The following is a 26,105-nucleotide window of genomic DNA, read 5'->3' as shown; positions in this document are numbered from 1 at the left end:
GCGCCGCTGCTGCCCGGCTCTCTGCATCAGCAGCAGCAGCAGCAGCAGCCGCGGCACCACCGGCCCCGCCGCCGCCGCCCCCGCCCGCCCCCCTCCCGCCGCCGCCGCCATCACCATCGCCGCCCCCCTCCCGCCCGCCGCCGTGTCCCGCCCGCCGCTGCTGGTGCTGGTGCTGCTGCAGCGCCGCCCCGCGCCGCCCGCTGCTGCGCCTCCGCCGCACAAAATGGCGGCCGGTGGGAGCGGCGGGGGCCCCGGGGGCCTCTCCTCCTCCTGCCCGCAGCCGCCGCCGCCGCCGCCGGGCAACGGCGCCGCCGCCGCTTGCACCAACGGCGCCCCCCCGGCGTCGCCGCCCGGCCTCACCTACAACCAGTGCGGCGCCGCCAACCCGGCGGCGGGCGGCGGAAGCGGCGCGGGGGGCCCGGCGGCGGCGGTGGCGGCGGCGGCGGCTCCGGTGGCGGCGGCCGCCGCGGCGGCTGCGGTGGGGGGCGCCGGGGGAGCCGGGGGGGCGGGCGGCCCCGGCGGGGCGCTGCAGCGGGAGCCGGTGTACAACTGGCAGGCGACCAAGCCGACCGTGCAGGAGCGCTTCGCCTTCCTCTTCAACAACGAGGTGCTGAGCGACGTCCACTTCCTGGTGGGGAAGGGCCGCGGCTCGCAGCGCATCCCCGCGCACAGGTGGGGGGGCAGCGCCGGGGGGCCCGGCCATGGGGGGGGGAGGGACGTGTGCCCTCGGCTTGGGGAGGGGGGCGCGTGGCCACAGAGGGTGCCCCGGGTCTGGGGACCCAGGTGTCCCAGGAGGGTTTTGGGGGGTACTAGGGTGTGGAGGGGACCCGGGTGACCCAGAGGGGTTTGGGGGACGCAGGCAGGCCGTGTGGGGGACCCAGGTGACCCAGCAGGGTGTTGTGTTGTTTGTTTGTTTTTTTTTGGGGGGGGTGGTAGTAAGCCCTGGAGGGGGACCCAGGTGTTCCCGAAGCATATTGGGGGGTATAATAGGCCCGGGGGGGGAGGAAGGTGACGGAGCGGGGTTAGGGGGTGGGTAATAGGCTCTGGACGGGACCCAGGTCGTGACCCAGCAGGGTTTGGGGGGGAGGGGGGGGACACACGACACGACACAGGTAGGCCCTGAAGGGGGCCCGGGTGACCTAGAAGGGTTTTGGGGGAGGCTAATAGGCTCTGGAGGGGGACACCCAGGCCCCACGAGGCCCGGCCAAGGCGTGGGTTTTGGGGTGGGGGCCTCCTCTGTGCTGCAGCCTGTGCTGGGGGCTCAGGGATCGTGGGCCCTGCTGGAGGGCGGGTTGGGTTTGCTGTGGAGCATCCGGGGCACCTTTTGGGGAGCGATGTGTCTTGAGGGGGCGGTTACAGGGATCCTCTCTCCTGAAAGCAAATACGGGGTCAGGTAACCGCTCCCCATGTTTGTCTTGTTGGAGCTGCGAGCTCAGGGACGTGTTCTCCGTGGTGCTGCGGTGGCCAGGCCCGGCTCCGCGCTGCTGTAGCCCCCAGCACCAGCCCCCAGACGGAGCTGGCATCACCAGGCCTGTGGTATGCCAGATCCCACCCGTGGGCCCCGTGCGTTGGTTTTTCACGTGTTCCTGGCTGCATGTCCGTGCGTAGAGGTGACTGCTCCTCAGTTGGGCTGGCCGGTGTTGCATCAAACCTCTGTGAACCTTCAGATTGATTTAGTGTTCCTTCCTACGCTTGCCACATCAGAGGACAGGGTCTGGTGTCCGGCTGTGTTTTCCCCTGAAGGGTAGGTGGGACAGAGGTGTGTTGGCAGAGCGGCCGGCAGAGAGAGGTGCAGCAGGGACAAACGGACCCCTGGATTTCACTCGGAAGCAGTCCTTGTTTCTGTGGGTTATGGAGGAAAGGAGGAATGTTTTGTCAACAGAAAAAGGGATTTGTGAGAGCAGTGAGAATGCAAGGGAGAGAGCAATGATTTGAGAAGGGAAATGTGGCAGAAATTTGGTTTTAAAAATACACAGTATTGAGTTGTTGCTGAAGCCCTGTATTTTGGAAGGTAATCTGCAACAAACCTGGGATTCTGAAAGACCTGTACTGAAAATGCCATCTGGACAGGAGGAAACCTGTCAGTCCATAAATGCTTAAGGCCAAGCTGCCATTTCAGAATTTGCAGCTCGGAGCTTACTGCTTGCTGAAGAGCTGGGAATTGTCCCCACCTGGGTAATTCAGAATGGACGTGGCTGATTGACATTCAGCGGCTTCTTGGGGCAGCTCCTTTGATTTGTAACAGAACTGCTGCATGTCGCTCACAATCCCTGCTTCAGGGAGTACCTTCTGGTTTGCTCAGGTGTACAAACAGCAAACGCAAGAGTCTTTCACTTGAGGGCAGGACCTGTTTTAATTGGGGATGGGGGAGGGCTTGTCAGTGTGCTCAGAAGCGGTGCTTGGCAAAGGGAGCCTCCCTCCAAGCAATCTCAGGCTATCACTTTTCTCATATGTGCTTGTGCACCTGGAAGTTTTCCCTTCAGATTTCCCTTTTTTCTCTTTTTCTGTTTGAAGCACACTTGTTCTGGGCTAGTTTGAATGTTGAGGGTGTCAGTTCTGCACTTGATAAGTTGGAGCTTAATTAGTATTAATACTAATTAATTAATACTAATACTTAAATGTATGCTTGCTCCTGTCCTGAGAACCAGGCTTGCTAGATAGGGAGGGGCAATGTTCAGCCAGAAATAAGTGGAAAATAAATGAAGCTAAAGAAAAAAAAAATGGCCCCAAAGTGAAACGTTGCTTAATTGCTCTGAAATCCATCTGGAACTCTGGGTGGTGAAGATAGAATAGAGTGTGTCATGCCGTGACATCCCACTTACGGATTATATAGATTTTAGTGAAACTTGCCTCTATGATATTACAGTTGGGATATCCTGATGATTCATGAAGTACTGTGGTTATTTCAGAAACAGAGGGCTTAAAATAAAACCGCCCAGACCCCTTCTGTGCTCAGCTCTCCCACAGCAGCCGAACAGCAGAAGATATTTTGTGCTGGAATTGAGTTGCAAAGCAACAACGAATTTAATTTGAGAGGCACTGTATTGCTTCAGCAGGTGAGGGCAGATGATGTACTTCGATGCTAGGTGCCTGAAATAGTGCACGATTAACAGGTAAGTATTTCTGCAATCTGGTTTCAGACCAGGGCAGGTATAAAGAATGGCTAGAGTAGGAGCACGCCCTAAATAGAGTTCTTGAACAGTGGCTGGTGATGCCTTGAGGAATGGTCTGCAATATCTTATTTTAAACCCTGAAACTTGTGGTCTTTAATACGGCATGTTACAAATTTTCAGCTTTGGCAGTAACCTGGTTAGTGCAAGTACCCTAAGAGCTGGACGTGATGGTAGCTCAGCTCTGCTCTTGTTGGGCTCCTCAGAAGGGTGGGGATGGCGTGGCTGTAGGTGCGGGGAGCTGCGTGGTGTAATGCCGAGTGGTCACGGGTGGCAATGTCCTCAAGTGGTGATGCTGTAATTGAAAGCTGTCTTTGCAGACAGATAGCATAAGTGGCTGTGCTGGGCTTGACTGAAGGGTCTTCTATCCAAGCACCCGTCCTGGGAAGCATCCACAGCCCTGAGAAGAGCAGGCATCCTCTTTTCAAGAGGCTCCAGACCCTGTGGAAATTGTTTGCATACCCAGGAGCAAGCTTGGTCTCCACGCTATTAGCCTGTTCCCTCTTGCTGCCGAATCGGCTGTGAAGGAGGCAGAACAGCAGTATGTTTTTTGATTCCAAGGCTAATAAACATTTGACTGAGCAGGCTGTTCTGATGCTACTTGATGGCAACATGGCCAAGACTGATGCATTGATTATGCTTGACAGTAAGACGGAAGTTGTTTTTTTTTTTTTTTTTTTTTGGCCTTTTCCAGACTGGCTGCATCATGCACAACATCAATGAGATTAGAAACATCTAAACCTCGTCGGCCAGGAGCTGCGTGGATGGGGTACTTTTCTTGTTAATTGGACAGAAAACATGGCCTGAAGTGGAATGGGGCAAGTGTATGGCGATGTACCCCTGTGTATGCTTCAGCCCAGGAGAACCACAGCTCGGAGACAGGCTGAGTTTTTTGGAAGCTTTTTTTCAGGCATTTCCCTTCTGAGCTTGTCCCGCCTTTTCTTGGATGTGCATAAACTTGTCATGCCTGCGGTGGCACATGGCAGGGTGTGCTACCGCCCGGCTCCTGGAGGTGTGTTTTGAAGGGCTTCTCCTTGGGGTCTTTGGACCTCATTTTACCTGGTGGCTCTGCTCCTTGCTCTGGAAGGATGCAGCAAGTGATCGTTGTTCATTAGCTTCTTGTCACCTGCGGCTTTGCAGAGCTCCATCACATCATGTGTCGCTCTGTTTCCGTGTCAGCTCTTCTGATACAGATATTTTAAGATTTCTCTGCAGTGGAGCGGGTGGAGCAGGGAGGTGTTACGCAGTGGTGGGATAGTCATGGTTCTCAAATGGTTCATTTTGAATTGTAATGGCCTGCAAAGGGGGCAGGACTGTTGGGTATACGAGTTAAGGAGGTGACGAGTGGAGATACCAAGGTGAGCAAGGAAGCAGTACAAAAACTGGTGGGTAGGAAGCTGTAAACAGAGTAATGAAGATGTTTTCTTGCAGGCTTCCAAATCTTCAGAGTCAGCTTTGGATCTTCGTGAAGACAGTCAAATTGTTCACCTTGTCCAAGTTCCCCCGACTCTGCTTTTATTGCTGAAAGCCAGTTTACTTTGATTCTTACATGTGCAGGGGAAATGATGAGGAATCAAATGTTGCTTTCTGAGTTGTTTTGCTCAGTTTCTGCTCATTTCTCTGCATCTTTTCAGCAGCTCACTTTGTTTTGCTACCACACTTGTTTAAAAATAACACTCAGTGTTTGGATTCTTTCTCTGGTAAAGCTGGGACACTATGGGGGAGCTTAGGGTACCTGCAGTTCCCTTTGGAGAGTTGCATAATTGCATTGGGCAGTATTCCTTAGGGTCAGGGGAGAGACCTGTGGTGCGCTGGTTGCTACAGTGCTTCAGACAATAGGAGAAAAACTATTACATCTCTATTACTCTGCCGGTTTGCCATAATTGTTTCTACCCTCCAAAACAAAACCATCTCTCTCTTTTGCAGACCTGCACAGCTGGGGAAACAAATGTGTACAAGTTGCACGTTCCTTCTGTTCCTGGAGTGTCTTCAGAATAGGTTTAAGTGTTCGTTTTAGCAAGAGTAAGGAGATGCCATGAAGAGAGAGGGATTTTCTTGCCTTAGTTGTGTCCCTGTGATGTTTTAAGGAAACTACGAAATCTGTAGTCTTGCAGTTTTTTAGAGTGCTGTGCATCTTTCTGGCACCTACTGGGATCCCTTTAGGGTTCAGCAGTGTGAAAAAAAATCAAGTTGACTTGTCACTGAGCGAAATGGAAGCAAGGGTTGGACAGCTTTTTTGAAATGAGTGCCCTTTTCAGAATGCTTCTGAAGGCTCTCCGCTAATTGAGGATGTAGACTGTGCTGGCTATGAAAATGAAAATTTTAGAGTGCAATTTATTTACGTTAATATTTTTTTCTGTAGCAAATAATGCCAGCAACTATCTTGCCACCATCACTGCTTTTGTAAAAACAAGGATTTTTGTTTCATCTGGCAATCCTAGTATTGTGAACAAGTTTTCTTATTTGTTCTTGACATTTTTCTTGAGAATTGTTTGATAGAAATATGCATGTGCATTTTTTTTTTAACCACCATGGCTTGTCCCTAGCTCTCTTACCCAATTAGAAACAATACAACCCAGTTCGTCAGCCAAGCCGCCCATCACAGCAAACAAGCCTGGCACGTCTACAACGCTTCTCCCTATTGTGTCTATAGAAGGTCTCCTCTGAACGGGGCAGAGTGAAAATTGAGAAAATTAAAAAATTTAAATAAAACGTGGGGAGGGGAAAAGAAAAAGAGTTTCTGTCACTTCCTACCATGGTAAAATCTAACCAAAGCTCCTCTGTAGTGATGGGCTTTTCCTTGGAGCCTGAGTGCCGGAGGTTTCTGTCTCGTGCCTTCTGTCACGTACGGTTTTCTGCCCCCAGTTCCAGATACTTCTCTCCATTGAAGCGTGCTTCAAACTCTGCTGCAGCGAGAGCTGCTGAATTTTCTTCCTTACAGGTGGAAGCGGTCAGAGTCATCGCTTCTACACTCTTGTCTGCTCCATGTCCCCATGCTCATCGGTCAGGCGGGGGCTGCTGAGGTGGCCCTTCGTGGCCCTTGCTTTATTTAACTTCAGGGAGCTGCGTGGTTGCAGCCACCAGGAACAAGCTGGTTTTCCTGGGAAAAGCTCATCTCTGAGTTTTCAAACAACAGGAGTTCTCAGAAGTGCTTTTCTAAGGCATGGAGGCAGCAGCTTAGATATACGCAGGCCTCTCAGCAGCTCCGTGGCTCCTCCTGAAACACGGGTTGGTGTTTATCAGTGAGGGAAATCATCTTGTTTACATGGGAGGGACAAAAGATTATTTTTGGTCTCAAATCTGTTTTGTGGGAATTCTCGCTTCCTATTTCTTTAGGGCTGATAAAATGCCTTCCTCTGTTAATTGCCGTGTAAACTCACAGCAGTGTGTAAAGGGTTTGCAGGCACCTAATGGCACTGGTGCACTTCACCTCGGGGTCTGCCTGCCCTCTGGGCTGAGCAAGGAGCAGGTTTGGTGCCCGCGGCCCCGCGTGCGCTGCTGTAATCAAGGATTCTCTGGGGAGACGTGAGGAGGTGGGTAATGTGTAGTGACAAGTGTTCTGTAAATATTTTCTGTCCGTGACTGTGGGGAACCACACCAAGTCTTGGGCTCTGTTCTCTGGAAGAACTTGAATTCCTTAAGTTGCTGTTTCTTAATTTCTCAATTTCATAAGTGGCTGTAGGCTCCTATAAGGGCTTTGTAAAGCAGCTGTGTATATTCTGTTCCACGATGCACAAAATCTTGTCTTCGGTGAACCATTGCAAATTTGTATACCGCGACTGGACTCAGAATGAAGTTCTTTGCAACTTTGGTGTTTTCTCAGTAAATGAAGGAAAGCCTGATGCTCCCTTCTCTTGCAAAACATTTTTGCTTTACCACTATGAGCAATTTGCCCTCCCTGGGGGAAGCCTTGGGGAACAGCAACTAGCCTGGGATCTTTTTTTTTTTTTTTTTTTTTTTGCAAGTGAATATGGTTTAACATAAGCTTTTTGTTTGTTTATTTTTTTAATTTTAGATTTGTGCTGGCTGTGGGCAGTGCAGTCTTCGATGCAATGTTTAATGGTGGAATGGCCACAACGTCTACAGAGATTGAGCTGCCTGATGTGGAGCCTGCTGCCTTCTTAGCTTTGCTGAAGTAAGCTGCTTCTAACACACAGCGTAACCGGAATGAACAGATTTATTGTAGAGAAGGGTATTTTCAATGAAAGCAGTGAACCATTTTGTGAAGTGGAGATCGTTACGCTTCTAAGTAAAATGCCTCTTTGTTGATCTGTTTGAGGGTGTTTAAATGCTGGTGCTAAATCTCCCTTGTCCTGGGTAAAAGTCTAGATTAGCTGCTGCACAAAAATATCTGACTCGCTTCGTCTTTAGGTTTACCAGCCATTAAATGATTATGCCCTTCTGCTGCTGATCTGCAGTGTGGGCAAAAATAAACTTAGTTTCGTAAATATGTAGTTATATATAGTTCAGCCATGAAAATGCAGTGATTGGGAGGGATTCTGATGGGCAGTTGGCTAAAGTTCACATGCTGGCCCTTTCAGTAAAGTTGATACCTGCTTAGACAGTGTCTCAACTTTTTTTTTTGTAAATGAATTGGTTTGATTTGATCCAAACGCTGTTTGAAAGAAGTGGGGAAAAATAATCATTTTAGAACTCCCAAAGTTACAAATACTTGGAGCTCAGCTTATGGGCATATGAGCAAGTTATAACAGGTAAGCGAGGGTGTGAAATCAGTGTCAGACTTTCTGTGTGGTATCTCCCTCTGAGCATGCTTTATTCCTCTTTTGGAGAGCCGGTTTTGCATTTCCATTTCCAACGTGTATTGTCAGTCTGCATGCTGGGGGAAGGAGGAGGAAGGGGCTGTAATGTCCTATTCACTGATTTCTTTAAGCTTGGCTGGTGCCATATAACATCCAGCAGCAATCCTGAATGTATGCTGGAAAGTCATTGTCCCATTTCTATAGGATTTTTGTAACCTACTTCCCCAGGTTTCCAAAACCGTGCTCTTGACATGTTCCCTGCTTGCTTCCTATTGGGAACTATAATTATAAATAGCTTTGGCACACTTTTTGCTTTACCTTCAGAAAGTGCTTAGGTCATGACTGTGCTATCTTAGAAGGTTTTAGAATTGATCTTTGTAGGATGATAGGCCAGAAATAACAGGGAGCCCATAGCCCCCTCCCCTTTGGCGCTTTTTAAACCAGACACCAGCACATGGGGAATCCCTTCAACTGGCATATGACTCTTTAGCAGCTTGTCTCTGAGCATCTCTGTGGAGTACAGAGTTAGCATCTGTCTTTAAAACTTAGCAAGGCTAAAATACCGAGCGAATTAGAGGCAAAATCGGGTTGTTACCCTGCCAGTATTGAAATTTCAACAGTCACATAAAAAGAACAGTATGATCTTGGAAGAGAACAGTCATCTGAAAGGACTAAGATGATCTGTTTCAGTGGATTTCGACAGAAATGTTTATATTTTGTAAAAGAGAAATATTGTGTGGATTGCCACAGTGACTAAAGCTTGCAGTAATGCTACAGCAGTTGTGCCTGTAGTCCAGTGATACCTTAGGTGCTTAAATCTAGAATTGAACTAAGCTCATTGTTCAAAAGTGTCAAAGGAGGCATGGGTGTTGTTCCTGTAGGAAGCTTACCAAGCTCTACCAGTCCCTCAAAATGCTGATCTGAAGTTGAAGCTGCTCCTTATATACGTCTCTGGACTTGGTCCGGATCATGACCTAATGCTGCAGGATCAGGAGCTTACCAAGAGACAAACCGCCCATCCTGAATGCTCAGCATAAGGCCCCTTCTGGGCACTAGGTTGTGTTTGTGGGCTAGGGGCATTTAACAGGTCTGCTGTAACTGCAAAAGAGATCCTTTTTTTCTCCCCCTCCCCCCCCTTTTTTTTTTTTTTAATAGTAACCAGAAGAACCATTTTGATTTTCTGAGGTCACAGTCTGAATCTTCTATTAAACTAATGCTGCGCTTTTTCACAGTTTGGGCATCTCTTCTCTTAGCGTACAGTTTAGATTACGGTAAAAATAGTTACTAATGTAGTCATTGCAGTAAATGGAACTAGTTTTTTGCACAACTGTGTTCTTTTAATCTTGTAATAAACAGGGTTGTGTAGTGAAAATAGAACTGGTGAAGGGATGTGTGCAAAACACGTGTGAGCCAGTGGCTTGATGCTGTTATTAACGCACGCTTTAAAGCGACACAAAAACCTGCTTTCAGTGGCACTGAGAGCAGTCCCTGTCCTCCGAATCCTTCTGTTTCTGCATCCCTGAGCTGCATCCTGACCCTCGCTGTTGTTGGAGGACCAGGAGCTGTGTGGCCGTGCTGCAGCCAGTCCCTGCAGGAGAGCAGCCCTGTAGCTGCGCAAAGCCTCCAGGACCAGCTGCAACACGACGTGCTCTTGTGCCCCCCCTGGCCGCTGGAGAAATGCCGGAGAAGAAATGGCTGGAGTTTCCAAAATCTCCCGTGGAACAGGAATGCCAAGCCCTGCTAACAGGCTTAATACTATGTCTCTGTGCTTAAAGCCTGCTTGGTGCCTTTCAGACCCTGATTGGCAAATGCTTGACTGGTTAAAGGAAAAACAGTAAACAAAAACTCTGCATGGGATTAGGACTGACATCAAATGTGTAACTGTTTTTACTGAATTCAGCCTGCCAGTTCCTGTTGTCTCTAATCAGCATGCTTGGGTATGAGGAGGCTCGGGCAGGCTTCCTATGACGACCTTTGTTTTTCCATGCGGTATGAATGTGCGTCCTTGTTTTGGCCTAACAGTGAAGGCTGATGCTTTGCTAGCAGTGTGGCAGGCCTTGTTTTTCATTGTAATTAACTCTTACATTATGCTTGTTATATTTCTTGCTGTATTTTAACACCTGTATAATGGAACAAAACTGTTTTAACAAAGATTTAGCATATAAAGTGGAGAGATGAGGGGAAGTGGTGCATGGGTAAAACGTCTCTCATCTGCAGTAGATGTATATGTTTCATTGCTTCGGATAACTTTTGAATTGGAACTGAAAGAACAGAGCCTCTCTTCTGAAGTAGGCGGGCAGAATTTAATTTTTGTCCTTGCTTACTCTAACTGAACAGCTGAAAACTTTAATTCACAGGCTGTACTTGGCCAGAAAATGTTCTAGTCCGGTGTAAGTGGCTGGCTCAGCAGCTCACTGGCTGTGGGATGTGAGGCAGTTTGAGTTGCTAGAACAGATACTCATCCTGTTTTATTCATTAAAAGTGATGCCGTAAGGAGTGGTTTTTCATAGAATCATGAAATCAGTCAGGTTGGAGAAGACCTCTAAGATCATCCAGTCCAACCCTTAACCTAGTACTGCCAAGTCCACCACTAAACCACGCTGCAAAGTTCTGCATCTCCACGTTTCTTGAAGACCTCAGGGGATGGTGGCTCAACCACTTTCCTGGGCAGCCTGTTCCAGTGCTGCACAACCCTTTCAGTAAAGACATTTCCCCTAATATCCAACCTAAACCTCCTGAGCACAACTTGAGGCCATTTTTGTTTGCTTGTTTAAAAAAGCAAACAAACAACTAGAGTCAGTGAGAAGGATGTAAAAACTGTTCCATCTCTCAAAAAATGGGGCCAGGCTGATGTGCAGAAGCACAAATAAGTTTTTATGAACTACAAGGGCTTTTTTTTTTTTTTTTTTTTATACCTTGTTATCTTACTGGCTACATCAGAGCAATGTTTGTTTGTATGCTTTCAGATTTCTTTATTCAGACGAAGTTCAGATTGGACCAGAGACTGTTATGACAACGCTTTACACAGCTAAAAAATATGCAGTTCCAGCCCTGGAAGCTCATTGTGTGGAATTTCTTAAAAAAAACCTCCGAGCAGACAATGCATTCATGCTGTTAACACAGGTGAGCTTGCAGTCATTTGGATTAAATTTCTTGAGAGATAAGAAAATAGAAGTTTTATGAGTGTTAGAGAATTGATTGTCCAAACCGGAGCAGTTCTGCGTCTTTTGCTTTTTGATTTTTCTTACAGGTATGTAGTGGCGATGAGCAGGTTTGTATAAGGAACAATGAAATACAGCAAGTGTTGCTGCCATTTCAGCTCTGCTTTTTGTTTTGGTGCGGCAGGAGATTCCATCCAGTGTGTGAGCTGGGGAAGAAATTAACAGGATGGAAAAACTTCATCTGCCAAGAAGAAAAGTGAAATGAGAGGATTTTCACTTGTTCAGGTTCAGGACTTTCTTCGTGCAAAGCTTACTTCATCTAATTGGGCAAATGTTCTTTGACGGGCTGTTTTGTAATAGTTTCCCCCAGAATGGGGATAAAAGACAATGCAACTTCTTCAAGAGTGCTTTGGTTGGCTGATTTTCATAGGAGAGGAAATGGCCACTACCTGTTAGAGATGACAAAATGATCTCTTCCTCAGCCTGCTCCAGCTAACCCTGCTGCTGTACAGGAGGCATGCAGACATAGAGTCGCAGTACAGCCGTGTTTCTCGGCTCAGGTTGACTGCATGTCTGTGTGTCCTTCCCTCTTATCTGAGGGTTGGACTGGTCTCTTTGCGTTTGACTCTTTGAAGTAGCAAACTGGAAGCCAGCGTTTACTGCTTCTGCTTATTTTGGAGAAGATCAGGTTTGCACTCAGGTTGATTAATCTAGCATCACTATCCTTCCTGTTCCTTGGCTTCATTTTTTTTTCTTTCTGGTCCCCGCCACCCTCTGCTAACAGCTGATAACATATCAGTGACTTCCGTGGTGTAGCCATGCCATCACCTGTGCATTGCAGCGTCTGTCACATTGCCAGGGACATCTTCTTGGTGCTGTAGGAACAAGAAACAAACATGCACTGTGGGCACTGAGTTTTCCTTTAGGGAATGGATGTACTTTTGACTAGCTCTGGAGAACTGTTTCTGATCAGCCTGCTCAGGAAAGCTGCTGTGATTTTAGATGTTAAAGAAACCCTGCAGAAGAGTCTTGGCAGATGCCCTGAGTTGGGAACCAGTGCACTGAAGTGGTCTGGCTCTGAGAGGTTGTCCTGCCTTGCCTAGTATATGGCTGCTGGCTCTTTTCCTACTTGTCAGGAGTATAAGCATCTTTCAGGCTGTGACTGTGGTTACTGCGTCAGTAGCGGTGTCCCCCTGCAGTTTTTTTGCAAAGCCTGAAACAGTGTTGGCTCAGAGCAGCTGAGCTCTTTGCTTGTTTGCTGTGATTAGGCTGGGATTTTATGAGTTTAAATATTTGGATCAGGTTCTCAAAGTAGTTCTATTTTACACTGCCATTGTAGATATTCTTGGCTGCTGAGGATTCAGCTCTGGCTGCATTAAATGTCTAATGCTTGAGTGTAAAATACTGTGTCTTCTAACAAATGTTTTCTTTTCTTTAAAAAAAACTTGGCTCTCTTCCACATGCCATAAATGGGTGAGGCAGCCTCTGATATATTGGGGGAGCCGCATTCCACTTTGTGGGAAAGGTTTAAGATTTAAAGGTTCTTGCTTGGGTCATGGTAGCCAAATTCACACTCCCATCTGATTCACCGTGGGACAATTGTATCTCTTTGGCTGCAGCAGTCTTGATTTTTGGGCTCTGCAGCCTGAAATCTGAAAGATCAGGATCTGTTATCCAAAAGCTGAGAAGCGATCTCTCCTACTGACTTAAGTTTTGAAGAGGCATCCTGTGCTTGCCATCACCTGATGAGAATTAGACATGTAAACTGTTTGGTGGTATTCCTTACGTAGGGATTTTGTGTTGTGGTGTCCCTCCACAACCTGACGTCTCAGGTATGGCAAAGTAGCGTTTAGGTTTGCAGTAACTTCTTTACAATTCACAAAGTTCCTTTGGCAGAGGAAGAAGGGGTCCTAGTTTTTCATGTATCAAAACCAAGATACTGCCTGGCACCGTCAGCTGTGCTGGGGCAGCTGAAATGCTGGATGGGGACAGGCCTTCCTGGTTCCTTTTGCTCTGTGAAATTAGCTTAGGGCTTATCCATTATGATTAATTACCACTGATGATTCATATCCAGTGGATGTTTGCTGTCACAATATACCGAGTCTCTTAGATGTCTGAGGCTGGAATTCTTTCAGAAACTTTCACTGTTATCTCAGTGATAACAGACTCACTGAGTGAGGAGCCTGTCAAGAAACTCTGAGATCTGATCCTTCAGTGTGAAAATCAGCCTCTATTTCTTGCAACAAATCTGTCAATTACAGATTTGAGATGTATCTTGTGCAAAACACTTCCCAAGAGGCTTAAGATTGTGGACAGCTGATTGTAGAGCCTAAGACCCCAAAACTCTTTTGCATGTATCCTGTGGGTTGGCAACTACGAGAGCAATGGTGTTTCAAGCAACTGCTAATTTCTGGCAGAAATATAAGTAACAAACAGCCTTCCTAATCAATTGTGCCTCATAGTGAACACAGTGCGGTTTCATGCCAGATGTGCATGCAAATGTCATTCTGATCAACAAGACGTAGTAGCTTGCCTGAAGGAGCTCTGGGGGAGAACTGCGTGACTGTAATGTAAGTCCTTCACGTGTCAGAAGAGAGCCACTCCAGTAGTAAAGTCTGAGTCAGTCGCAGCTCTTGGATGCCAAGAGTGCGAGGTGCTGGCAGGCCTCCAGCGCCAGGAGCAGGGGATGACTGGTGGGATGAAACACTGAGATGTTTCAGCTCTTTGTGCTTGAGGTCTCAGTGTCGAATGTGGACTCTGCTGAACTCTACAGCCCTTGAACAAGGGTGAAGCAGAAGATGCCCAAGAGTCGGAACCTCTGTGAGTGACTGAATTTCCATCCCAAAACACAATTTTAAACCTTACCTGTGCCAGTTCAAGTCCCTGGATATTGTGGATCTGTAATGTTATGTGTCATGCAAAGATGGTCCCTTCCTAAATAGCAAAGACAAAGCGCTGGAGATAACAAGTCATCCTGGTGCCTTTTGTGTGTTCCCATCTTTTGCTTCTGCTAGGCACAGGGATGGTAATATGCCTTTGCAGTCTCAGAGAGGGGGGATCTGAGGTGGGGAGTGAAATATTAGGAGTTTGGGTACAGAGACCCTGAGCAACTCTCCAAGCTGTGTACAGATTTGGTTTGGACCAGTACCCTATTTTTGGGGGAGTTCTTTAAGGTAACTAGATTGGAGTGGATGTTTCTGTGTAAAAATAAGCAAATTCACTAAGTAGGCTGCCTACCCTGCAGGGTTTTGTGCATCTCTGGGCTGGCTCTGTGTGCCTGTTAAGGCATTTTGCTAATACACAAAATGAGTGTGACTGTGTTCTTACAGAATAAGCCACCTCTTCATATCCTTAGAGTGAGCAGGCCTGGAGTCATTGGGCAAAGCTTTCTTCTAAATATAAAGATGACGTAGTAAAAATTACCCGTGTTAGCTGACATGGTCAGTACGGTGCTAGAAAGCACTACAGTCATGTTAACTGATGTGATATTGAAACAAAGACGTGCCTGAAGACATGCACAGCTAAAACAGAACAGATGCCAAATGCGGATTTTTTTTCTAGTGTTTGCCTTGTCATGCTTAAATGCTTGTGAAAGACTGCTGCAGCCCAATGAAATTGTGATGTAATCAGGCAAAGTACTGCTAATGAAGATGGGCTTTGGGGCAGTGGGGAGTGTCCTTAACCAGTGTAAATTTTAAAATACCTTTTGTGTTAATGATTACTTCTTCATTACTAGGCAAGACTTTTTGATGAACCTCAGCTGGCCAGCCTTTGCCTAGAGAACATAGACAAGAACACATCAGATGCCATCAATGCAGAGGGATTTACAGACATTGATCTAGGTGAGCGTTTTTTCCTGTCTTCTGCAGGCTTTCATAAAAAGCTAAGCTCTAAAGTTATTACAGGTTAATACTTGATGCTTTTCTTTTGTAGCTTTGCTGTTCTGGATTAATCTGTTGAACGAACAGTCCCTGGCACTAAGTGGCTAGAGACTAAGCATTTGCAAAAGAGCATGCGCACTTGCAGAAATATCCTGGAATCTGCTTACTTTGGTGCAACTTGATTTTTCTGGGCATGATACAAAGCCTGTTTCCTCTGTTGATGTTGGCAGGTTTTGGGTGGGTGTAACTTGCCCTCTTTTGTGGAGCTGGCCGTGTTCCCTGAGTCTTCGTCAGGTTTTGGAGTTAAAAAGGTGTTGCGCTTTTGGAAGCAAGAACTGGTTATTTTAATTATCGTATGCAGTAGCCAAACTTGCTGGGCACAGTTAATAGACATTAAAATTCAGACTTTAACCTTCTTCTAATGAAATGGAATATGGAGGTAAGACACAGGTAACCTTCTGGCTTGTGTGCTGCTTGCTTCATCCAAATTTCACATCAAGTAAGTTGCAATTTATTCTACTGCACTTGCATTAACATACAAAATAAATGGGCACTATTTGCTGCTCTGGTGAGTTCCTTGCTTATGGAATATGCAGATTTATCTTCCTTATAGGTTGCAGGCAGCACTTTGGGGAGATGCTGTTTTTTCAATTGCTTCTCTTTCACTTGTTTTGGCTGTACATGCAGTAGTTGTGGCTAGGTAAAATGGGGTCATTTGGGTTAGTGCCTAAAGTTGTCCCTGTCTGTCCTGCCTTGCAGACACCCTGGTCGCGGTGCTGGAGAGGGATACCTTGGGGATCCGGGAGGTTCGTTTGTTTAATGCAGTGGTTCGCTGGTCGGAGGCTGAGTGTCAACGGCAGCAACTTCAGGTGATTCCAGAGAACAAGCGGAAAGTACTGGGCAAAGCGCTTTCTCTTATCCGCTTCCCATTGATGACTATTGAGGAGTTTGCAGCAGGTAACTGAACAAAGGCGTTTCTGGCAGCCCTGGTCTTTGCTTTCTCTGAACTACAGAGGACTAAGTACATGAAAGTGGATTTTTTGCTGTGTGTTCTGTAGTAACTTACAAACTTGAGATTATTCCCCATTCACACTGACCTACAGAATCTGCTGTGTAAATGCTGTTTCCATCCATGATCCTCTTGTTTTTAAAGGCTACGGTGCTCCCTCAGGTGCAAGTAGGATCATACCTCCTCATTTGTTTTCATAGTATGTTCACATGGTTGCTTTCTCATTCAGCTGAGATATAAATGCGTTCACATGCATTCATTTCCAACCATATAACCTACACAAAGCAAATGGTGTTTCAAATAGCTGTTGTTGATTGTAGCCTGTTCCCCAAGAGAGAAGAGGATGTTTCCTCACCTGTTCGCTGTTGCCTCTAATCCAGTGGTGATGTTGACCATGTTTTACTGATACCATTCAGAGCAGAGCCTCATAACAAGAAAAACTTTTTAAATGTTCTTTGAGCTGAAGGGGTGGTGGTATTTAGTTTTTCAGGTTTACGGTAAGATCTTGGTCTAAAAGATGTCTAATGCATTTAACAATTTTGACTAAAGATTTTTTTTGAGTTTTGTTTTCATTGCCTGTTCATGCTCTGGCGGTTCTTCAGGGATTGAAAACTGGCAATTGGCTTAAGCATTTTTTCATGCTAAAAGACACCATGGAACCATTTTCAAAGCTGAAACTTCTTTTATGCTACAGTCACCTGTACAAAGAAGTAGAAGGAGTCAGTGAAGCCATTTTCTTTGTGAATTTCTTCCTTAGGCAAAGATGACATCAGCTGATTGATAGTTAATGTTCATCCCTCTAGATGAATAGGGATATTAGTAAATTTGTGATTAAAACTTGACCTTCACTTTATTTGCCTGTCACAGCAGTGGTGTGGATTTGGGGACATGAATCTCTTCAGAAACAGCTTGGCCAGGGAGATAGGGATCTGCTCATCCAAAGTTAGTAGCTTTTTCCTTTGTATTGGCTCTCAGTGAAACATAGCAGGTTCTGTTCCTGAATTGCATGTTATGCCAAACAGCAGCTTGCAGCAGGGTCAGAGGCTTGCAGTCTGGCTTGATGGAAGAGAGCATCCTCCTGGATGGTGTTAAAGCAGGGTAATTACGTGTACTGAGCTGTGAATTTTTGTTTCAATCCTCCCTTCAGATCTTGCGTAAATCCCTCTCAGTGGGAGGAATGTGTTAGTTCTGGCATATTTGGGTTGAAGCCTTGGAGTGGGGAATGCCCCCACCCCATACTGGCTGTCAAAGCTGTTTGTTGGACTGGGATCTTTGATCCGTCTTCTTGCTTTGAGAGAAACTTTTCAAGTGTTCTCCATCCACTTTAATCTGAAAGATGAACAAACGAAACTCCAATACACCAACCCTGAGTGCTTGCACAGGTCAGCTGTCCCTTCAATAAGTTCCTACCTTGGGATTGCTTCAGCTTCATCCTTGGTGTTTGAGGGACTTCCTTGGTGACCCCAGCAGAGGAAGGAGAGGGAAACAGCTCCTCTCTGCCGCCCGCTCCCAAGAGGGGAGGTGAAGGGAAAGGCATGGTATGGGTGGTGGTTTCACCCGCTTATGGTATAATCTGTACTGAATGTGGAGTTCTGCATGAAGACATTCTAACTGGCAAATGCGTCGCTCCCCCTTTAAGCAAGTAATTTGAAACATCTGAGAATTGCATTGCAGCAGCACAGGATACGTTTAGACTTGATCAGTGATGGTTAGTTTTTGCTGAGCAAGATATCCACAAGCTCATTCATCTGTTAACAGCCTACTTCCTTAAATTTTTTCATCTGTACCTATTGCAGTCTTGGACCACATTATGTCTACCATCCAGGAGTATGCAGCTGGGCACAGTTCTAACATCTGGCTGAATTTAATCAACTACAAATCACATTGGACCAAAAAGTAGCTAGACTTTGCTTTCCATGTTACAGAACTCTCAGTTCTTCACCATGCACCAGCGGTCTTTGTGTTGAAAGCCTCTCACAAATAGAGGTGCAGAGCAACTTTTTACTATTTGCTACAGGAATTGAGATATTGACTGATTTTTACCCGTTTCCACTTCTGAAAGTATTTGAAGTTGTTTCCAAAGCTTGAGTCTAATATCTCTTTGGAATAAACATCTAGTTACTGAAGCAAAGATGAGACTGTCTCAATTCATGCTAAAAATCCCTAGTGTTTTTTCTTGGTTCTACAAAAGCAGACAAAGAATCTTTTTTTTTTTTTTTTTTTTTTTTTTTTTTAAAAAAAAGTGGAGTTCAAATGCCCCAGGAAGGGAGGGAGTCAAAGCAGTGCAGGAACTGAACCACCTTTGTCTCAACTGAAAAATATTCCTCTTTCTAAGTTGATGCTGGCCAGCTGATGTTCCTTCCCATTACCCCTCATGGGATCCCATGGTGTCTTAACATTAATATTCTAAAATACCAGTGTAGATGTATGAAAATCCCTTTTATCTGTATTATCATATCCTGAGGGTATGGAGGAAGGATTAGCTGAATGATTGTTTTTAAACCATCCCTTTTAGCCAAATGCCTCTTGGCTCTGTGGAGCTGTGCTCTTAATTACTATGTCACATATGTGCTCTGCAGAGGCTCCACAGCCCACAACTACCCTGCAAATAAAAGGCAGGCAGTGCTTTCTGTCTGAGGCTTAATTTCTGGATATGCCATTGAAATCCTGTTTTTGATGCTCTCGTTTGCAAGTCACATGTGCCTCCTGCCCCTGAACTCTCGCGAGTATCCCTTTCAGCTTGTGAGGGCTGACCACCTCGTGGTTTTCATGCTCTTCTGCAGGGCCTGCCCAGTCAGGAATCCTTACGGACCGAGAGGTGGTGAGCCTGTTCCTCCACTTCACAGTGAACCCAAAGCCACGGGTGGAGTTCATCGACCGACCACGCTGCTGCCTGCGGGGGAAGGAGTGCAGCATCAGCCGTTTCCAGCAGGTGGAGAGCCGCTGGGGGTACAGTGGGACTAGTGACAGGATAAGGTCAGCTTCTCTGCTAATTCTGCTGCTGATAGATTGATGTTTACTGAGCTTTCAGCCTACTCTAGGCCTAAACCTGCAAGGTTACGTGCTAGACCCTAACTGCCACATGAACCCTCATGCCAAACCACAAAGGGAAAGTGTTTTGCTGGGCAGAAGCCTCACCAGACGCATTAACCTGCATGTGCAGCTGCAGGCTGCCACTTTGCTTCTGTATTGGCAAAGGTTTGCATCAATTGTGGCCCTTGAGCACAGGCCTCTTGGTGGATTTATCTGTCTCCTTTTCAAATGGCTTCCTGCAGCTGTATGGGCATGTAGCAGTTGGTCACCAGGCAGCTCACAGCCTCCTCCTGTGCCTGGGTATGTTGACTAACCAATGCTCCATCAGGTCAGTTCCTTGTTGTATCCTAAGTGTAAACGTGGTTTGTTGGAGCCCCTTAATCTTGCCTGTTTGAGGAAGGGATTAGAATGAAAATGCTTGCTGTGCCTGCCTTTCTGCTGACATCTAGTTTGTTTATACCTAAGCTGGGAGACGAATAGCGAAGTCCAGCCATGGTGACAGAGACGTGGCATGGCATGGCAAGTGGTGGTGGTTTGCAAGCTTTGAGTGTCCAAGTGGTTAGAGCAAGACAGGAAGTATCCAGAAAGCCGTGGTTGTTTCCAGGTTGTTCCTTGTCTTGGGGGAAAAGGGAACTTCCATGAATACAGTTCTTTAAAAACCTCAGGGTTCTTTGTTGGTGGTTCCCTTGCATATCAATAGTGCTGTCAGCCTTCTGGAAGGGTCCAGATTGGCCCAGAGATCCAGTTGGAAGAGCTGCTACCTCCAAACATTTACTGCTCTGAGATCTAGCATTCAGAGGTCTTGTATTTGACTTTGTGTCCAGCTGCTGACAGCATCAGGGTCCTTCTTCAGCCTGGCCTGTGTGTGGGTCATTACTGAATATTTTGGGGGGGGGCAGTACAGTGGCTTCTGACTTGCCACAGTGTTTGTCCTTGGAATACACAGGGCTGAAAGAATTGGTGGGCAGGTGAAGAAATAATGCTGGCGGTTTGGCAGCCACTGAGGCTTTCTGCTAGCTGAGAAGATAGAGCTGAACAGGGGGGTGAATATCGTTGCCCTTAATGTCTTAGGCAGCAGGGATTCCTGTATTCAGGAGCTATTGACTCTTATTTTCTACTCTCGGGTAAATCTTGAGTGCAGCTAGCTGCTACCCTGCAGCTATACCCAGCCAATGCTCAAAAGCACATTAACAATTCTCCTCCAGTGCTTAGCAGTGAAATACCTAATGACACTTTAAGTGGTCTTTGCTGTTACCTTGCTTGAAAGACTGTTGCTGCTGTGAGGTGGGCGCTATTCCACTCCCTGCAGGCTACCCTGTCCTTGCCTGGCTGGCGTTTTTGGATGCTGACATCATACTGCAACCTCAAGGTGCTTCTGAGCTGGACTCTGAAGCCTGATGATGGGATGATGCAGCTTTGCATTTTACATGAGCAAACAAATTTACTTGCTGGCCCATTAGGACCAAGCTTAACTTGTAAGCTTACAAGTTATGGTTTCTGTAAAGGATTTCAGTTATTAGTATGAGTTGCATTTGAAACTGCAGTATGTGCTTGATTAAATAGTAGATCTGAAATTGAAGTAAGTGAAGATACTTGCGCTTTATCATCGTACTGTTTCAGTACAGGAGTGGTAAGTTGATCTGACTTTCGTCATCTATTCCTGCAGGTTCTCAGTAAACAAAAGGATATTTGTAGTTGGGTTTGGATTATACGGATCCATACATGGGCCAACGGATTACCAAGTAAATATACAGGTAATTCTCTGTACTACATCAAAAACAGTTGCTACTATAGGGACTACTTTACACGTTTTAGTGAGTATGCAACAGAATCTTAACTTGGAAGGGACTGCATTTGTTTTATAGATAGGGTGGTTGGCAGATGTAGTGTGGGCCAGATGGGGCACTGGGTATAAGAGGGATTATTGCTCTCAATTTGATGCAGCCTCCCATTAGACGCATCAATGCCGTATCTCCCCAAGTCTATTCACAGCCTTTGAAAATACATCCAGGAGAGTAGTGAAACAGTTTGAGAAAAGCCATGCATGTTTTCCTACATCAAGCAGGCAGGCTGTTTCTGCAGCAGTGGTCAGGTATTGCATTACCGTTTGTACTTTTGCTCCAGGCTGTACAAATGCAGTGGAGCAGTCACAGTTCAGCAAGGGAAGAGAAGAAAACAATTGCTGTGAGTGCGCTGGGCCTGTGCAGTGCCAGTGTGCACCTGTTTGAGATGGCGAGTAGGACTTAGGGAGCTTGTTTTTTGACACACCTGTCTGAAGTCCATTAACAGCTGTTTGAAAGACTTTGTCTTATAGAAGTCTTGTGCACATTGTTCTGGATGTACATAAGTAACCTGCCTGAGTCTGGACCCCTTGAGAGCAATTGCCCCCAGGAAAGTTACCCCAACACAGCTGATGTGATAAGCACAGTCTGTCTATGCTTCCTGAACAGCCAGGGTCACTTTCTAGTGCCTCTGAGCTCTTGGAGGCTAAAAGGAAGCGAAGGTCTAAGCAAACAGCCACCTGTAGTGCTGCGCCAGGCTTCAGGGTAAAGAGGGGAATGTCTTTGTCTTGGGTTTTCTGGGATGCAAGCGTGCTGTTGTTCAGTATGTGATGGCACAAGCAACACGATGTTGCAGTTGCAACAGGGCTCTGAAGCTGTGGTGGAACTGGTCAAACTACCGAGTCCCTCAGACCCAGTGCGGTTCAGAGAGGACATGCCTGCACTAGTGCCAATTCTGATGTGCAGGGCAGCTTCCAACTAACTGTATGGATTAAAATTTAACACATCTCTTGCAGATCATCCACACAGACAGTAATACGGTCCTGGGGCAGAACGACACAGGGTTCAGCTGTGATGGATCTTCAAACACTTTCCGGGTCATGTTCAAGGAACCTGTTGAGATTTTACCCAACGTCAACTATACAGCATGTGCTACTCTAAAGGTACTGTAGTGGGACAGCATGGATAGAAGAGTGGCTTATAAGTATAGGTGAAAACAGGTTTTTTCAATGCAACGTGGTTCTTACTCTCTCTGTGTTTCAGTGAGGCGAGTTTAGTTTTGAAGGCTTCCTTTGGAGACCTTCACCTGGTGGTAGGATGTACACACTGACCATCAGGATTCAGGGTTGGTTTTTAACTTCTCTAGCAAGTATACTGTAATTAACAGGCTGAATGTGTGATGAGGTGAGGGGATTTTTTTCTTGGTGCACACAGATAAACTGTCAGCTCTGTATGCTTGTAATACAGAGCCCATCTGGACTGGCTTTAAAAAGTTGTTATTGAACTGTTGAGATCTGGTTAAATGCAGTGTTAAGCTCTGATAGCGATGAGAACTTTGCTCAAAATACCTAAAGAAGCAGAAAGAAATGGGAGGTGCTGAGACTTCCAAAGTTCATTGCTTTGGGTGGAGCGTACCTGGGCAGCAGGGTCCAGCAGGGCTGCGATCTCTGTCTTGATCTGTTCTTCTTGTCTTCTGTAACCATTGCAGGGTCCAGATTCCCACTATGGAACCAAAGGACTGCGCAAAGTGATCCATGAATCACCAACAACAGGAGCCAAAACCTGCTTTACGTTCTGCTACGCGGCTGGGAATAACAACGGCACTTCTGTGGAGGATGGACAAATCCCAGAGATCATCTTCTACACATAGTGCAGCTGTGGAGCTGGCTCTGGACTTTTCTGTTCTCTTCCCCGTGACCTTCCAAACTAAATTTCTGGCTGAGTTTGACCACACCAATTGGAGCCACACTAGCCAAAGGTCTCAGTAAAACCATTTCAAAGCTCATGTTTTGCCTTGTGCTAGTGATTCTGCTGCTATCCCATACCAGACTAACTGGTTTACCAGTATCATTTGTAGGTTGTCTGTGGCTAGTCATTTTTCACTTTACTGATTAATCCTATCTAACAACATGCATTTTTTTGACTGTAATGAATGTAGATGCTTTTCCACCAGTCAGAAGCATGGAAACGAGTGGCTCTGGTTGTGGTTACACTTGCTGTGAGGAGCAAATCCTGCAAAAAGAAAAAAGACAAAGTCCGGGGCTGTATGGCCCCTCCTCCTCTGCTCTAGCGCAGCAGTTGAGGCGAAGCGGTTTGCAGTGCTTGGCTGGCAACACCACTGCAAAGGCAGAGCTCGACCAGCCTGCGCTTGGCACGTCCCCTCCTGCTGGCTGCAGCACGTGCAGCCGCCTTCAAAAAGTGACAGAAAGTGGCCTTTTCCCTGAGGCTTGCCGTTTCAGCACTACACGGTCTTGAGGGAGACCTCAAAACTAGAGCGCCTCTAGAGACTACAGCGTTTTCATGCTACTCTCACTAATTTGTGACAATCCTTTACCTTGGGCAGTTGGCGACAGCGAGGTGAGCTCCCCTGCGGGGCTGGGAAGGGGCAGCGGCTCTGGCAGGGCAGGCTCTGCCCTCTCCTGGGGGCAGCTGCTGTGCTGAGTCCTGTGGTGCTTCTTCCAAACTCTGTATGGTGTTCAAAATGATGGGTGATACTCAGATAACCCCGTGCAGCATTTAGCAGCAGGGAAATCTGTACTAGTTGTTACTGTGCTAATCAAATCCTTTGTTTGCAGATAGTGCTGGGATTTGTCAGTTGGAGCAAGCAAGGGAACTTGCCTCACCTGGCCCCCGTGTTCCTGTGTATTGCTGCTGTTCTCATGCACGTTTCAATGCATTTTCTATTTTTTTTGTTTGTTTCTGTGCATTGCTAACCTACTCCTAGGCTGCTTCAGAGCACTGCTGCCCTGATGCAAAATAGGAAGAGGCTTGATGTGCAACCGCCTGTTACTTAATAATGCAGCAGATGGACGAGGATTTATGGAACAGTTTAGGAAAACATTAAAGATTTTCTGTTTGCCAGTGTATATTTTTAGTCTGCCTGTTTGGACAAGTGCAGGAGGAAGATACAATATTTCCAAACATCACCTGGCTTTGGGCTGGTTAGTTCAGTAATCATGAATAAGCTCCCTTCTTACCTGTTCAGGACTGGTTGTTTTCACTGTCAGCAGGTTCAGCCATAGTCAGTAGGTAAAGGTGCCCTGCGGGGAGGAGGTGGGAGGCGCTGCCCACTGGAGGCTGGGTTTTCCCTCCCCTTCCTCTGCAGAGGAAGCCGTAACTAAAGGACATCTTGGCAGGGTGTCCAGAGCCCTCCAAAGTCTGCGTGGGACTTGCTGGCACGTTGTGGTGCTGCCTCAAAACTGAGGTTCTCTTTTGCAAACCTCTCCCTCTGCCCTAGGCGCACGAGGCTGCCCAGACTGGCCCGGCGGTAGTTGCCACCTTGTTCAGCTGCTGGAAGTTGAAACCCGGTCATCCTTCGCTGATGCGGATGGCTGAGTGCCTGCTCACTCGCGGGGGAAAGTGCGTCTCTTCCCCTTGCTCCCTCCGGTTGGGCTCTGTCTTCAGCCTGTGGCTGGCCGGGTGTCTCCTTGTCAGCCACGCAGCAGTAATACGGTCAGGAACACCCCACACCTTGTAATCAGTAGCGTTTAGAGATGTCGATAGTGTGTTACGTTCTCTAGGAAGACGTTGTAAGATGTGTATATTGTAAGCCTGCTTCAAGGTAGGATGTTTTTAATATGGCCAGTACTTTAAAAAAAATAAATAATCTGATGGGTCCATGACTTAGTTATTGAACCTGACTCTGTGCAATGCAAGCGGTGTCGTGAGGCAGATCGGCAGGACGGGTGAGCTCTGCCCTCTGAGGGGCAGCCCTTTGGGGCACGCACCCCTGCTTGCGCTCTGCCTCTGCTGCTCCTCTCAGGCAGCAGCAGCTTCACTTCCCTGCCCGGAGCCACCTCGGGGCCTGCATGAGCCCCGCGCTGGGCCGGCTGCGGTGGGTGCGGCACCTCGGGCACTTCTGTATATAGGTGGCAATAGTGGAAATAATTGGAATTTGAAAGAAGCAAAGCTGCACACTTGGCTATTGAAAGAGCAGGACTTGAAGGCAGGCCTTGCTGTAACCTAGCTCAGCTGAGGAGGATGGGCCCTAGCTGGCTTGTCCCTGAAGCATCTGTTTTTACTGCTCTTTTGTTATGCAATTTCTTTTCCCAAATTCACCTTTCCTGCTTTCAAGCCACAAGGTAGGTCTGTTTGCTTGTCCTGTTGGGGAGGGAGAGGAGTCAGACTCTGAACTACACCCGAGCAACTTCTGTTCTTACGGCTTTTATGCAGTTTGATGCAATTCTGGCTTTTGTAGATAGATGAATGTAATTCATTGTTGGACTTGCCTGTTTCCAAAAGTATGAGATGTTCTGTTGTACCATGTCACCTTCCAAGCAGAGCTGGGACTGTCTTGACTCCAGTGCTATATTGATGAATGTATCCAATGCTCTCGTTCAGTGTTCACACTCTGCTTTTGGCCAGCTTTGTGATTTGTAAATAGGAAATCAATAAAGACATTCAGGTTGTCTTTACAGAGTTCCTTCCTGATTTGAAGAGAGCTATGGGCAGGCAGCGGCTGCGCCTTGCTCAGCGCCTCGGGGCTGTGCCAAAGCCTGCTGCTGGTGATGCCCTGCACTGGGGCTGCCCTGAGCCAGGCTGCAGCCCTGGGCGGAGCATGGTGCAGGCAAACCCATCTTTCTTGGGATGGATGAACCAGAATCACAAGACCTCTCACTGCTGCTCTCCCACAGGAACCCTCAGCCTGGACCCTGGCCTCTTCCCACCCTGCAACTGAAGCAGCACCACCCTTGAGGAGGCACAAGGCCCCATCCTGGCTTTTCCTGCTATTTTCTGCTTTTTTCTTTCCTGCTCTTTTTCTTTCTTGAGCTACAGCTCTGTCCTGGGGTAGCTGTGTCTATTGACTTCCAGCCTCAGCCCGAAACCACCCCCGGGGAGCCCGGGGGAGAGCTGGGCTGAGCAGGGACCTGTCTGGAGCCATCACGTCACTGCTGCTCCCCTGAGCACCCCCCGTGCCTTTGGTCCTGCTGCTCACATGAAAAAGAACCAAGGGGCTGCGGCTGCAGCTCAGCAGTGTTTAGCAGCAGGAAAGGCACCTGAATATTGGGGGCTGAGGCACCAGCCCACAAAGGGGCCGTGGCAGCTCCTGCATGGGGCAAATGCTGCTGGTTGAGCCGCAGAGGAGAAGGG

General features: G+C 47.2%; 1 protein-coding gene across 1 annotated transcript; it reads left to right on the top strand.

Moving 5' to 3' along the window:
• Positions 1 to 94: 94 nt before the first annotated feature.
• BTBD2 (BTB domain containing 2) lies at positions 95 to 25,431 on the top strand (the record flags this gene model as incomplete). Its single annotated transcript, XM_032203953.1, has 9 exons — positions 95 to 672; positions 7,186 to 7,305; positions 10,897 to 11,053; positions 14,828 to 14,933; positions 15,732 to 15,929; positions 18,765 to 18,957; positions 20,681 to 20,768; positions 21,812 to 21,958; positions 22,504 to 25,431. Coding segments are annotated over 9 exons (1,749 nt in total), but the record flags the coding sequence as incomplete, so codon positions are not given.
• Between the last annotated feature and the right edge of the window lie 674 nt (positions 25,432 to 26,105).

This window comes from Aythya fuligula, chromosome 26 (genome assembly GCF_009819795.1).
Source record: "Aythya fuligula isolate bAytFul2 chromosome 26, bAytFul2.pri, whole genome shotgun sequence".
In the NCBI taxonomy this organism is placed as follows: domain Eukaryota; kingdom Metazoa; phylum Chordata; class Aves; order Anseriformes; family Anatidae; genus Aythya; species Aythya fuligula.
Note: the sequence above shows the minus strand (reverse complement) of the source record. Positions and strands in the feature narration are given on the sequence as shown.